Raw genomic sequence first — 16,432 nt, forward strand, 5'->3', positions numbered from 1 at the left:
TGATTGTGAAGTGCATAAACATTTTGGTAAGGATGGACATATGTGGAGAACAACGACTGATTCAAATATAGGAAAATACCCAAAAAAGAACATAGTTCATATCCGACCAGGACCTACGTCAAACGTAGAAGCTGATCCACTTATGTGTTTTGAATTATGCTTTACTAACAACATAATGGAAACTATTCTAGATATCTAGATTCTAAATATCAAGACAAAGGGAGAGCTATACAGTCCATAGCCCAACAATATGTGACATATCTATGGAAGAGCTAAAAGCTCTAATTGGTCTCTTGATATTTGTGGCAGCTCTCAAGGACAATCATTTGCCCTCATGCATGTTGTTTGATGACTCAGTGTGTGGCTCTACATACCGAGCTACCATGTCGAATGAGAGATTTAATTTTTTAGTCAACTGTTTACGTTTTGATGAACGAGCAACCAGGGAAGAGCGAAAACAGGCAAGCAAGCTTGCTCCAGTGAAAGAGATTTGGGATGCATTTGTGGAGAAGTGCAGAGGGAATTACAAACCAGGTTCTTACTGCACAATAGACGAACAGCTCATAGGCTTCTGCGGAAAGTGTCCATTCAAGGTTTACATTCCTAATGAACCTAATAAGTATGGAAACAAAATCATAATGATGTATGACAGTGGGACTCATTACATGATAGACGCCATACCCCAGCTGGGTAAAGGTAGTACTCCAATGGGAGAAGCTGTGGCTTCCTACTATGTCGAGCAGTTGGTACAAACAATAAAAGGAACTCACAGAAATATCACCATGGACAATTGGTTTACCAGTATACTACTGGTGAAGAAGCTTCTGAATGACTACCAGCTCACAGCCATGGTAACGATAAAAAAGAACAAGGTAGAGCTACCTCGAGAATTTGTTGAGTTGAAGTACAAAAATATGATATGTCATGTGTTTCCTTCAAGTCAAGGAGAAACAAGCTTGTAACCCTTGTAGCAAGCATGCATGAAGGCAAAAGCATCCACACTTCTTCAAGGAAACCCGAAATGGTACACACGTACAATGACACTGAGGGGAGTGTTGACACACTTGATCAAATGTGTCAACATAGGGACTGTGGCCAGAAAATCAGACGATGGCCACTATGCTTCTTTTATAATATGCTAAATACAGCTGGAATCAATGCTTTTGTAGTTTACACATGATGATGCTTGTTGTTTAAAGGGGCCTAACATCAAGGTCATCGGCCCCTAATGGTACAAAATGAGACGAAATGTGATGACAAATTAAAAATCCAAAATCTTCCACTGACTAGAATTCAAAGCATAAGGACGAAGAATGAATGGATGGATATGAATTTAAAACGATCAGTGGAACCGACCCACAGTGCCTCACATGCACAGAAGCTGGCACAAAACAATGGTATTACTGACCAAGGGTCAAGGGACTGCTTCTATAGCACGATGCTGAATCGATTATTCTTGTAAATGAAACGGGTCCAAAATCCAAGTCATCAGCACCTCATAATGGTACTTATCGCTAGGAAAGTAGAACCATGCTATTTGTCATTTGGCGTTACTAATCAAAAGTAGCATAGACTCACGTTATTCCACACATTATGGTACTATTCACAGGAAGAGTACTGCGCATATGTTACACAGACCTATGGTGTTTCGCACATTGCGGTGCTATTTACAGACAACGCAAACTCATAAAGGCAACGCAAACCTATGGCACTCCTCACATAAGTGGACTAACCACAGGGACTCGAACTATCCCGTGGTATTCCTCACATAGTGGGAACTAAGCATAGGCAAGGCAGAACCATGGTGTCGCTCATCCCATGGTGTTGCTCATAGAAAGGTACAAATCACAGGTACTGTAAGACCCACATCCTGATTCACACACTGTTGCTACTAATCACAAACCTATTGCGTACCTGACATAGTGGTACTACGCGCAAGTAAATGCAACTCATGGTGTTTCCTGCATGATGGTACTATTTACAAGTAGTCTCATGGTTCTAAATTGATCGTCCCTTGGTCGTCCCTTTTAGTCACCTCTTATGGCAGGCAGGGGATACCGCAGGGGGTCAACAGAGAAGAATTTCCGGATCCAGTGTTGGACTGTCTCAGCACCTTAGGAACATTATAAACACTGCCCTTGGTCAGGAGCTAGCCCCTGCAACAGTTGAACAACAGACGGGGAAGAGGAAATACTGCTCCCTCTGCAGTTACAAGAAGAGATGCATGACTACGACCTACTGCAGCAAATGTGGTGAGCCTGTCTGCGGTGAGCACAAGAAAAAAGTGTGCCCTCCGTGTTAGGTGTAACGTTTCTGAAGACATCATTTAGTAAAGTGTTAAATCATATGCTTCGTTCCAGGAAGAGTTTGTATAGTAGTGAGTTTTGAATTATAAATGTAATATTGAGCAAATAACTTTTGACTATGATATCAGTATTTTTATTATGGTAGAAAAGTAAGGAACTGTAGAGTTATCTGTTGTTATATGAAATGTAAAAATTCTTAAATAATACATTACCTCTTGCAGCAATGTGGAGATTACTTACCGTTTTAGCATAGATATGCACGTGCACGTAAATTTTACGTATGTTAGTATGAAGCAACTAGTGAATAATGTTAGTATTCTAGGGTTAAGCAACATGATCTAAAAAAAAGGGCTACTTATAAACAGGCTGGGCTGCATCACCGTCCAGTTCATGTAATATCCTTTGAGAAAATATTCCCCATGCATCAAAGTCAAATCATGAAGTTTCTACTATATTTAATAATAATAAAATAATGTTATTAGCTCTACATCCTACTAACTACTTTTAATGGTTTTTCAGAGATGCCAAGGTGCCAGAATGGAGTCCCGCAGGAGTTGTTTTATGTGCCAGTGAATCTACCAACACAGGGCTGACATATTTGAGCACCTTAAAATACCACCGAACTGAGCCAGGATTGTAGTTGCCAAGTTGGAGTTGGAAGGACAGTGCCTCTAATATAATAGCAGATAGTACAGATTAAATTATTTGTTAGGTAATGCTTGCATAACAGATGACCGGCTGATGTTGGTCTGTAGTACAAGTGCCTGTGTACCAATGAATATGTGGGACATTCTGGGCAGATGCTGAAAGAACCTCTTCATTATGACCAAAAGTTATAAGAGTATCTTCAATAGAAGGTTCCCTTCCAACTGCCCCATTTGAACACAAATGTTGTTCAAGGTTCTGCAACATATTGGCTGTTGATATCCTTCTCTCAGGAAAGAGCTTATGAGATAGCTTGTGAGGCAGTCTTTGCAACTGTAATGACTTCTGTCATGTATCTCCATAGATAAGAAACACATCAACCAATAAAAAGTAAACTCATGTCCTCATACCGAGGTGTTGCAGCTCTTTTCAGGCACATCCCCAATGGAGGTGAGCTGCGTGTACCATTTTAACCACATACCAGCCCTCATGCCATTCTTAAATTTCACATCAACCAATGTACAGTAAAGACTCAGCTCAACAGATTTCAGATAAATCTAAAACCAATAATCAACAGAAATGTTCTAATTTCCCACATTTATGTATGGGGAAGCTCTCCTTGATACATTTGTGTTGCATGCTTCCAGACCAGTAATACTGGAACAACAAATGGCTCCAGTGTACCATTCGCAAGCTAAGTGCTATTACTGGGAAAACAATTCCACTCAAATTACTGAGGTAGGGAAACAAACGTTCATGCTATTAACGAGGACAATTTAGCAGTTAATTTTGATCTTAGCACTAAAATAGAACTATCGTTACAATATTACACGATAATTAATATTGGTATTTGATAGTTAGCTTTCTCAAGAGTTAAAGGAATGAAAATATATTTATTTCACAATTGTATGGTAAAACTGATCATGCTACAACATTATAAGAAAAAGATGGAGGTCCCAGAGGAAAAAAAAGGTACAATCGAATATACCTGGAAAATGCAGTCCAGGACATAAGGCTGGAAAGTTAAGCATTTGGGTGGCCTCTAAGAAATATGCCATGCCATACACAATGCAATGCCAAATGGTGCCATAAAGGAATAGCATAAATTCATCATCAGAAGGCAACAGATTTTAACAACGGAAGAAGTGTTGCATCTCTGTTAAAATGTGTAAAAAAGTTAGTTAAAAGGGAACAACATTAGTGGACATAGCAGATTTATTTTCTTGGGTGTCAGTCAATTCCAAGTGGAATAGTAGAAGAAAACAGTACTGCTTAACTTGGGCTATTTTTTATTGTTTTCAAGTCCCAAAAAGTCGTGATCACTTCTTTAAAATTAAGTGTTTAGTTAATGTTAGTTAGTAGTAATTTTAGTAACTTAGTTATGATATTTCAGATGTCTAAAACTGTCTCAAATTTGTAAGTAATATCAAGTTAAATAAAAGAAAAAAAGGAACAATTTTTCTCTTCTCTGTTCTGATATATTCCTACCCTTACATGACAGCTTGTATACATGCAGAAATACAGTATGAATTGGTAAGAAAGAGAAAGTAACAAATAAGTGGCAAATCAGATTATATATAGAAAGTTAGAAACATGAAAAAGGAACACATAACTGGATAAACACAATGACAGATCAGTGTGGGAAGAAGGAGCAACAGAAAGAGGAGACAAGAATAAACATGAAAACACAGAAGGACAATCTCTGCACCTTCATATATTGACGTCTTCAAAAAGTTAGCTGTCTCCACATCATTCACAGCAATTCTAAATCCATCTCTTCTCAACCCCTGATGAGCTGTTGTTATCTAGATGGCCCTTTAAATGAGTGCTGTAAAAGCTGGGAAGCATAAAGAAGCTTGATGATGGCTGAGAAGAGATGGACATAATGTTAGTGGGATTGATGAGGGAAGAGCCTATCTATCTCAGACTAGGAGGGTATGGAGATTGTCCTTGTTCTTTTGTGCCTTCATGTATATCTTTGATTCCTCTTTCTCACATTGATCTGTCATTGTGACCATCGTATTAAGTGTTCATTTTAATATTCCTATATTTCTAAGTACCGGTATGTTCCTGTAAAATTTCTCTTTGAAGTAGTTTTACAAATATGTTGAAGTTCAAATATGGTTTCAGTTATTATGTCATGCACTATAAGTCCCATAAACACTCATACAGATTTTCTGCATTTTACATTAAGAAAGAAAGATACTTACCAAAAGGGAGACAAAAGCTATCACAATGAAGAGCACTGCATACCAGTGATCAGTAACCCAACGCTTGAAGGTTGCTATGCTCTCATCTGATAAGAGCAGTTTGCGCAGGGTTGCAAGTGGTCCTGAAGGATCAACCTGTATAAGAAAACAATGAAGTTTCCCAAGGTTAGAAAGTATTATTTCTCAAACTCAGCATGACAGCACTGTAATAATAAAGGGTTGAAATTTCATAACAAGATACACAGAACATCGCAATACCACAAAACATCATCATTTCTCAGCCATGAGTGCCTGCCATACAACTTCAACCTTAATTACACTACAATAGACAGAGATTTGAAGATCCTGCATCAAGAACGGAAGGGCCCATTACTCAATATTCTGGAAAACATCTATATTAATTCTGTTCAATATAAGAACCTCTCTTACAACCTAAATCAACCAATCAATCAATCAATCAATCAATCAATCAATCAATCAATCAATCAATCAATCAATACTGATCTGCATTTAGGGCAGTTGCCCAGGTGGCAGATTCCCTATCTGTTGTTTTCCTAGCCTTTTCCTTAATGATTTCAAAGAAATTGGAAATTTATTGAACATCTCTCATGGTAAGTTATTCCAATCCCTAACTCCCCTTCCTATAAATGAATATTTGCCCCAGTTTGTCCTCTTGAATTCCAACTTTCTCTTCATATTGTGATCTTCCTACTTTTATAAATACCACTCAAACTTATTCGTCTACTAATGTCATTCCACGCCATCTCTCCGCTGACAGCTCGGAACATACCACTTAATTGAAATAAGAACAGTAAGTTATTTATTAGACCACCTAATCAATACAAAGTCTAGTCTTGGATGATTTACATAAATTTGTTAACTAATAGTGGTACATGTTTCGTTCCCTGAAGGCATCATCAGCCATAGTCTTAACCTTAAATTAAAAATAAGCATCTAAATAACATGTAATAATGAAACAAATTTTAAAATCTTGAGGAGATTTGAAGTAAAATAACATTAAAAATAACAATGATGGTTTAAAAAATACAATGTGATGAGATATAATAGTGGAAGTATTAACAAAATTAACATTAGAAGGCTGCTAAAATAAGTGCAATGGATAAAACAACAGATTGTTATACAACAAGTAGTAAGATTGCATCAAAATAAAGTTGATAGTCTGGTGGTTATAATTAGATGATAGCGAAAAATTGTATATAATCAAAGTAAAGAAGAGAGAATAAAAGTCAAAGGTTGGTCGAGAGATCCGAAGTTAATCATAATCTTGAAGATAAAAGACGAAAGTCAGAGGCATATGGTGGAGTTGTAAAACACGTTGAGGATATGAAGTTGTAGAATAGAAGTTGAAGAACAGTTTCAAATAGGATCTCTATGGACCATCTCAAAATTTGAAGTAATGCTCAAATGTTGCAAGTTGTGAGTTTGTAGATATTCTAGTTGGAAAGGCATATAATAGTGGAATCATTTGACAGTGACAAAGATAGCTTGTAATGTTATGAGTTAGAAGTATTTGCAACAGTAGACATACCACTTAGTCGAGCAGCTCTCCTTCTTTCTCTCAATTCTACCCAGCCCAAACTTTGCAACATTTTTGTAATGCTACTCTTTTGTCGGAAATCACCCAGAACAAATCGAGCTGCTTTTCTTAGGATTTTTTCCAGTTCCCTCTCCTTTACATCCTTACTACAACCCCTAAACACCCTCATAACCATGTGCAGAGATCTGCACCCTTTATTTACAATCCCATTTGTGTGATTACCCCAATGAAGATCTTTCCTTATATTAACACCTAGATACTTACAATGATCCCCAAAAGGAACTTTCATCCCATCAACGCAGTATTAAAACTGAGAGGACTTTTCCTATTTGTGAAACTCACAACCTGACTTTTAACCCTGTTTATCAACATACCATTGTCTGCTGCCCATCTCACAACATTTCCGAGGTCACGTTGCAGTTGCTCACAATCTTGTAACTTATTTATTACTCTATAGAGAATAACATCATCTGCAAAAAGCCTTACCTCTGATTCCACTCCTTTACTCATATCATTTATATATATAAGAAAACATAAAGGTCCGATAATACTGCCTTGAGGAATTCCCCTCTTAATTATTACAGGGTCAGATAAAGATTCACCTACTCTAATTCTCTGAGATCTATTTTCTAGAAATATAGCAACCCATTCAGTCACTCTTTTGTCTAGTCCAATTGCACTCATTTTTGCCAGAAGTCTCCCATGATCCACCCTATCAAATACTTTAGACAGGTCAATCGCGATACAGTCCATTTGACCTCCTGAATCCAAAATATCTGCTATATCTTGCTGGAATCCTACAAGTTGAGCTTCAGTGGAATAACCTTTCCTAAAACTGAACTGCCTTCTATGGAACCAGTTATTAATTTCACAAACATGTCTAATATAATCCGAAAGAAAGCTTTCCCAAAGCTTACATACAATGCACGTCAAACTTACTGGCCTGTAATTTTCAGCTTTATGTCTATCACCCTTTCCTTTATACACAGGGGCTACTATAGCAACTCTCCATTCATCTGGTATAGCTCCTAAAATTAATGAAAAAAGAAACACATTATTGGAGACCTTCATTCCTATTATTTGCAAACAGCTCTATTGTAAATATAACTCCCACCCTCAGCACACAAGAACAACACCTCCTTCCTCAAACACTTCCCCTCTTACTTCCTCCCTCCACCTTCTCCAACTTACCCTGCCCCTCCCCTCAACATAGCTCCCCACTAATAACGGCAGGAACACATCACCCACCAGAACACGGCAAACGAGGACAGGACTTTAAACCAACAAATCCCAGATGGTGAAGTGGGCAACGCATATGTAAGTCATGTCTTTTACATATTTGACTGTAAGCCTTTAAATAAATATTTTCAGCTTATACATTCAGCTTCTTCATTTCCATTATAGATCACACGGAATACATTTGACAATTGCACTTACCAGAATTAACACTACAATATATCAACTAACTAAAAATAATAATTAAAACCCATCTTGTAATAAATCAACTATACCCAAAGGATCAAAATATTTAACAGGTCATACATAACCTTGACCACAGAAGACATTGAAGATGGACATTACAACGTATATTAAGGTGTCATTTTACATATAGACAAGAGACTGCAACTCACATTAATGTTTTTATTCTTAACACTTTTACTAGTAGGCCATATGGAGCTTACAAATAGATAGAATTATGTAGATAATTTTAAGAACTATGAATTTTTAGCCATATGCTTTAAAAACATAGTAATATTTTATAATGTTTCAACCCCTTAAGCTTGGTACATTCTGGCTCACTCTCTGGTGGGGAGCGATTTCCCTAACTGAAGAAAATATTCAATTACTTGCTTAAAAAACAATCATGGACTAAAATGAAATATACAAGGGCCCTAAGAGAAATATTTACTTGAATATAATATATTTTATTGTTCAAAAATCCTATTATTTTTATTTTCGTTACTGTGTGCAAGAACGTACTAAGTACTTTTGCACTGTGATACTAAGTGTGTTTCTTTCTAATAGTAAAGGTCTGGTTTATACAGTAACTTATACCAAAATATTTAAAGCAGCTTACTAACAACCTCTTCCTGAAAATACACTTTTGTGCACGTATATTGTAGATTTATGTTTACATGTACTTAAAAGATTTAGATGGAATAAATTATAATATTCAAAAAAATGTCTGTTATGTTGGTTAGCACTTTTGAGGGATCCAGTTTATATACCTACAGTTCATAGGTAACACACAAATGCACTATATTACATTACAGGTAATATTTACAGCCTTCACAGTGTTATATTTATTACAGGTGTTCATTATGGTACACTCAGAAGCAGATCATGTTACATACCCTGCCTCTGGCTTTGCATAATTTGCATGATTACATTCCAAATTTTGATCGTATTCTTGGAATGTTTACTTTCCACCCTAGCCACCCTTTCCATAACAAGAGATTCTCATCAGTATTGACACTTTGCCATCAGGGGTAGAAGCTTCCAAAAAGTTTGCTACAAGATGGTCAAATACTGGCTTTATCTTGTATATTTTGGGAGGAATTTGTCCATTATATGCCTCACTGTGAGAGAAATGTAAAAAGCTGTGGAGGAAAATCTCTTCTCTGTCATCAGCCCATAGAAAATAGGCATGGTCAATAAGCGATTGCGAGAAATATAATGTCCTAATTTAGGATTCTGTACAATCTCCTGTGGCAGCAGTATGACCATAAGTAGCTCTATTTTGTCCTTATTTGTTGGGACCCAGTCTTGATCTTGACTCCTTTGTTTCATTATTACTATGGTATTGAATACATGGACCTACCCATCTTTGTTAATAGAGATAAATATTGTCAGTACAGACCATAATGAAATTAATTTCTCATCCTTCATTTCATGTTACTAAACTGGGTTTTATGTGTGATTTTCTGCTGGGCATAAATGTTTGTCTGTTCACCTATGTTCTGGCATATATCACCATAAAAAAATAATTAAAATAATTTCCTCAGTTTTGTTTTGCTAAAAACTCTCCCTTTACACCATGATGGAATTTTAGATCAAAGTGGGACCTTCTTTGTCCACTTTTAGTCTAAATTGACAAAGAAGTTGCACTGGTTGGAATATTATCAGTATTATCATCACCACTGTCAATGTCATGATCGCTACTTGAACTTGAATCAAAACACATGCTCTCTTTTGCGACTACTGAACATTTGCATCAGCTGGGCCTGAACCCTGTACTTTCAAGCCTGTTTCAGGTAAATTTCCATTAATGACAAATTCCCCTTTGGCAAAACTTACTTCACTAACATCACTATCCTCCACACTAAATTCCAACATTTTGTTTATCATAGCCCGTGAATCAATTTCCTCTAATGGTGGGGGCTGGTAATTCCTTTTAGACATTTTAGAGGAAAAAATATAAAAAAGAATCAAAAAACAGGAGTTCAAAGGGAAAATGAACATGTTCAACTAAGTATGATTGAAGAATTCTCTGTAGAAATCTTTAAATGAACAAAATAAAGTAATTCAGTGATCTCACCTCTCTACATTTCTGAAATACATCACAGTAACCATTATAATTGTTGCATGGTGTGCCAGGCTTCGAGTACAGGTCAGGGATGTCTAGTGGGTATGTATTCCACTCATATGATGATCTAGAATAAAGTAAAATGAAGATTAGACAGTTGATTATAAGAAATATCCATATCGTACCAAAACTTTTCAACAATAATTTTCACAGAAATAGATGGTATAAAAGGAAATAATTGGTTTTGAGAATTAGGAACATCTTACTAGTTACAAAAATTCACTATTAAGTTTGAATATATCTCAAGATGATATCATCACAATAAAATGCTGACCAGCCAAATCAATACACATTCTGCTTTTTTCTGACATGTTATTAGACCATAGACTAAATTAATCCAATTCTTCACATCATCTAATCATGAACTAATGCTCTTCATCCTATCTAATTATTGAATGTAAGTGACATCTGCACTAATTAGTCGTAAACTTGAGGGATCATCGCCGTAAGACCTATCTGTGTCAGTGCGACATAAAGCCACTAGCAAAAAAAAAAAAAAGAAAGGAAGAATCGATCTATACACACAGCAATGACCAACGAGTAAAGTTGAGTTAATGCTTGTCTTTCCTTTTTGTTGCTTCTTCTGCCCACACCAGCCTGTTACTGTGTTTATTCTCTTGCATGCTAGAAACTACCTTTCTGATGAAGATGATGATGATGATGATGATGATGATGATGATGATGATGATGATGATGATGATGATGATGATGATGATGTAAGGCACTGTGTGTAGTTATGTTGAAGGAACGTGTTACGAGTTGTGTGAAAATTGTACAGAGGTGTTGATACAGTACAAACACCAAGTTTTTTCACAGCCTCTGGAATTAACCATCTACAGTTACACAGTTACAATCCACAGCCCAGCCAGGAACTGAACTTGGAACCACTCATACCAAAGGTTAGTGTCTTATCACTCAGTCAAGGAGGCAGACATGTTCCCAGGTAACACTAGGGTGTTTAAAGGCAATCTTGTTATCTAACAGCTATTTCTGCCCTTTATATGTTGTTGTATTTAACACCGTCATCCTGTTCATGTACTCAATGCTAGTAATTATGATGTTTGGTAAAGTTTGCACCAAAGAGGAAGGAATTCATCAACTCCTCTTGATAATGGTATTGGTGAGTGCTTAACCACTTAGCGTGGAGTGCCGTACACTGCACACAAACTCCCCAACACTCTCTGTTGCGGAGTGACGTACATTGCACGCGTGTAGCAGCCTCTGCCTTGTGCTTCTATCTTGCAAATAGTTCTTGAACTATTACAAATGTAATGAGATATATCTATAGACAAAGCATCAATCTTTCATTTGATGCATATATCTATTGTGTTTTTATCAATTACATATGATATATCGTGTCTGAAAATCCAACAAGTTCTGTTGTTGACATCATGGCAGCTAAACGTTTTCTTGTGATCGTGAATTCAAAAATTAACAATGTTTTACTGAATGATGGTACAGAAAGCTTCGTTTTGAAAAACAAGGACTAGGATATCGAATTTGAGAGTGAAAGTAGTGATCGTGACATTGATGTTGCTTTTGATACACAGGAAAATATTGCCCATGATGTTATTGATGGTGGGTTTGTTTGAGAAGACATGGATAATTACAGAGGCAGATTATGGCAGATTATGGGTCTCAGAATGCTTCAAAGAACTGCTTATATCCTGTGTGAAAAATTTTCAGTTTTCTTCTGTCAATTTCGTAAAGATGATAGTAGAATAGGCAGATATTTATGCTCAACATCACGTGCGGTCACACAGTATGTTATTTCCATTCCGATCGAGGGTAAATGAATGTGTACCGGTTACTGTGGAGGAAATGCATGTAGTTTTTGCAATGTGTATGTTAATGAGCATAGTCAGAAACCTACACTGAGATCTTATTTCTCAAGAAAACGGGTACTAGCTTCTCCTATATTTGGTTCAGCTATATCTCTTGTTCAATTTGAAAGCATTAGAAGATTCCTCCACTTCACTGACCTTAGGTAATTCCAGTAAATTATGATATTTGAGTGTGTATGTACTAATAACAAACTGAACATTTTGGTAAAATTCTTTGAACTGCTTGTCCTTTATGCCTCATTAACTAAAAGCCTGAACTCTAGTATGCTTGGTGCTCTACTCCTCCCGCAGCACAGGGTAGCCAGGTAGTGAAAGTCGTCCCATGCTGAGAGGTTAAGAAACATCTGATAATAACATCAGATATTTCCCTCAAAAGACTGCTCCTGTAACGAGTAGTCAGACCCAGTGGGAAGAAGTACGGTCTGTTTTAAATGTAAACTTGTCCAGCTGAGTAATTCAGATGGTAGAGTGCTGGCCATAATAGCATAAAGTGTTGGCTTTAATCTTGGCCCAGTCTAGTGGTATTTGAAGATATGCAAATAAGCCCATCTCAGGTTGGTAAATTTACTGGCACTTAAAACAACTTCTGCAGAACAAAATTCCTGGTACTTTAGAGTCTCCAGACAATCAAAGAAAAAGCAGTTAGTGGGACATCAAACCAATAATGAGTACCTATGAACTTTGGAGGGAATCTTATTTAAAGTGTGAGGATTCATGTGGATGGACTTCAGTTGAAGTATTAAAAGCTAAAATGTTGTTGGTTCTTGCAATACAATTACTACACTCTTCCAGCTTTCATAACCTAAAATGTTAACAAATAACTCCACTTCTGTGCACTTTCTCAAGCTAATTAATCTCATATCAATGGATTATTATAATATTTACAATTTTAAATGACATGACCTCTTTGACTGCTGAGAGGTCATGATTGGGACAAGTTGGTGGAGAAAGAATGGTACAAGGACAGGTTGAGATAGAGGAGGCTCATATACCATACCCGGAAAACTGGAGATGGTTTAGGATGATGATGATGATGATGATGATGATGATGATGATGATGATGATGATGATGATGATGATGATGATGATGATGTACGATAATGAATTCTTCCATGACAAAACAGAAATACGATAAATAAAATTAGCTCTTCTACAAATTCTACATATAAAAGCTTGTTCAAAAGATAACAGAACTTTGAAAATACCACACAAATGGTAAGTCTACATAATCATCATCACTGAATGAAGAAGCCCCCCATGATCTGAGGCTTGTTCTGTTATTGTTGAAAGCAATCATTCTTTTTGCTCTCCTGCAGACTCACTAGGCCTAACAAAGTCAAAGGTTTTGTTGTTTCTTTTTTTCTAAGTTGCTTTACATCACACTGACACAGATAGGTCTTATGAGGACGATGGTATAGGAAAGCCAGGAGTGGGAAGGAAGCAGCCATGACCTTAATTAAGGTACAGCCCCAGAATTTGCCTGGTGTGAAAATGGGAAACCATGGAAAATCATCCTCATGGCTGCTGACAGTGGGGTTCAAACCCACTATCTCCTGAATGCAAGCTCACAGTTGCATGCCCCTAACCACATGGCCAACTCACTCAGTTTTGCTGTTAGGGTGAACTTCCTTGGTCTTTAGTAGTCTCCTACTGTATAGTGGTATCCTTCCTAAGTAACTAGTAGGTTTTTGACATGCATTTCTGAAATAATTAGTCATTGCTCCACAGCTGTTTAGTTTTGCGAGTGAGGTGAGAATGTCTTGTTATTTTCAAAATGTCTGAATATTGTATTATCATCAGCTTATCAAACTGGGAAAAACAATTACAGAGACATACCAAATAATGAAGTCAGTTTATTGTAATCAGTACATGAGTTGTACATTGTGTTATGAGTGATTTCAATGTTTCAAGGATGGTTGATAGTAAGCAGGATGTTCAGGTTGACCCTTAAAGTCATGTAGCATGTTGTAAAGTTCCTAAAGTAGTGTATTCTAATCAGTGTTTGAATGTTCAGAAAGTAGCAAAAGAATGTATTTTCTCAGTAGGATCATGTCATGAAAGTTTCACTGAAATACTAGCAATGTGTTGGATAGCTCGTTCCATGACTCCTGAATGATGACAAAAGAGACCTCTCCATTTCCATTTATATTATGCTAATGAAGATGAGAATTTCACAAAGATAATCATAACTGGTGATGAAACATGGGTTTATGGAAACCTCTTTGAAACTAAAATGACCGGACGAGTTGGCCGTGCGCGTAGAGGTGCGCGGCTGTGACCTTGCATCCGGGAGATAGTAGGTTCGAATCCCACTATCGGCAGCCCTGAAAATGGTTTTCCGTGGTTTCCCATTTTCACACCAGGCAAATGCTGGGGCTGTACCTTAATTAAGGCCACGGCCGCTTCCTTCCAACTCCTAAGCCTTTCCTATCCCATCGTTGCCATAAGACCTATCTGTGTCGGTGCGACATAAAGCCCCTAGCAAACAAAAATAAAATAAAAAAGAAACTAAAATGCAATCATTACACAGCTATGTGGAAAAAAATTTCCAAGATGAAAGTGCAGCAGGTCAGGTAAACATGAAAGTGTTGTTGATGGTCTTTACTGATGTTACCGGTGCTGCACACTATGCATTCCTACCTGGGGGTCAAGCGAGAAACCACTGGTATTATTTGGAAATCTTGAGACACTAAAGAGAAAATGTCAAGGGTAAAGATTTGACTTGTGAACTAACACCACATGGTGCATCCATCATAACAACACATCAGTTCACGTATTGCTGTTAATTTGTAAATTTTGTATGTATATGAAGACAATTGTGCTTCTCCATAAACCCTATTCACCTGACCTACTGTAGCCTCAACAGATTCTATTCCCCAAACTGAAATTCACCCAGAAAGGACAACAATTTCAGCCTACTGAAGAGATCAAACTGAAATTGCAGGCGAAGCTGATTGTGATTCCTCAAATTGCCTACCAGGTCTGCTTCCATAAGTGGCAAAGGCATTGAAAGCATTGTACTAATAGAGGAGAGGAGTATTCCAAAGGAAAAAAAGCTAACTAGGGTGCAGGTGATAGGGGCAAAAGATCTTTCTAGGTCAATGCCCTGAACAAAAAAAAAGAAAAGGGTGCAGGTGAGGTCCTAAAGAGTCATTTTCAACATTTGGTAACTTTTTGAACTAGCCTAGTATAAACTAATGCAAATCAAATTGATAGATAGTAATGTTTGTAGTTCAACTCACTTGCATAACTTCCCTTCACCACTTTCTTTACAACAGAGTTCACAGGCCTTGGTTTTTGGATCTTGTGGACCTGGAATACATTGGCATGATTCTAATCCATATGCCAGACAAATGGAACCTGTGCACTCCTGAAAAATATTAAAAACAAAAGAATGAATATTTATGATGTGACTGAATTTAACAGCAAACAAAAATAAAATAAATAATAAAATAAACCAAGAAAAAATATTACGGAAAAGCTCAAACCAACAGTTGGATCACTTAAATCATATTTAAAGTTGATATACCAAAGTAACATATTTTTGTCTGAAAGTGCATTGCAAGATTTTCAGAATACAACTCTTACTGTGCTTTTTTTTGCATTTATTATACAAGGCACCCAACAAAACAAAACAAAAATCCCACAAAATTCAAAGTTATTTGTATGAAACATATGGTACGTGTTGTTTCAATGTTTGAATGTTTCACTGTGAAGACAATTTGCATTTTGAATGTGTAATCATTCCTTTTTCATTCCTGGATGGCTCGGTTAACAGATTTTCAATGTGAAGTGATCATCCTCTTCAAGAAAGAACACTCAACATTGGAAGTGATGAAATGCAAAGAGTTCTTTGGTTCAGTGAGTAAAAATACGTTTTTCAGTGTTGTGGCTGTACTTAGAAATGAAGAATCACTTAATGCAAACGTTTTTAAGTGTGGATCTGGTATAACCAAACAAATCCATATGCCTACCAAACAGGATGTGTTGGACCTTGCTGTGACACCACCATGATAAAACAGATGACATTGCAGTCCACATGAAATTTGCTGAGAACTAAACTTGTCAAAGGGTTCAGTGTCTTGCATTATTAAAGAATCAAAGCTGAGGAGCTACAGAAGAAACAAATACAGTGTTCTTACTCGAGCGGATCAGGTAGTACAAGTAAGAAAATGTGAGTTCCTGATATAATGTTTTGAAAGACACAATAAGAGGAAACAAGTATGGTTTTTGGATGAATCGAGTTTTGGTTTTCATGGACCTTTGTACCAGCAAATTGATCC

The 16,432-nt window shown here is 36.9% G+C and overlaps 1 protein-coding gene across 1 annotated transcript in view; it reads right to left on the bottom strand.

Annotated features, from left to right (window-relative positions):
- Kul (Kuzbanian-like) overlaps positions 1-16,432 on the bottom strand; it is a 1,041,359-nt gene that overhangs the window by 22,178 nt on the left and 1,002,749 nt on the right. Inside the window, exons 11-13 of the mRNA XM_067141147.2 lie at positions 15,392-15,519; positions 10,258-10,372; positions 5,162-5,296 (exon numbers count right to left, since the gene is read on the bottom strand). Coding sequence (XP_066997248.2) covers positions 5,162-5,296; positions 10,258-10,372; positions 15,392-15,519 — 378 coding nt within the window. The remainder of the gene's footprint in view (positions 1-5,161; positions 5,297-10,257; positions 10,373-15,391; positions 15,520-16,432) is intronic.

The sequence above is a fragment of the Anabrus simplex genome, chromosome 1 (genome assembly GCF_040414725.1).
Source record: "Anabrus simplex isolate iqAnaSimp1 chromosome 1, ASM4041472v1, whole genome shotgun sequence".
NCBI classification, from domain to species: domain Eukaryota; kingdom Metazoa; phylum Arthropoda; class Insecta; order Orthoptera; family Tettigoniidae; genus Anabrus; species Anabrus simplex.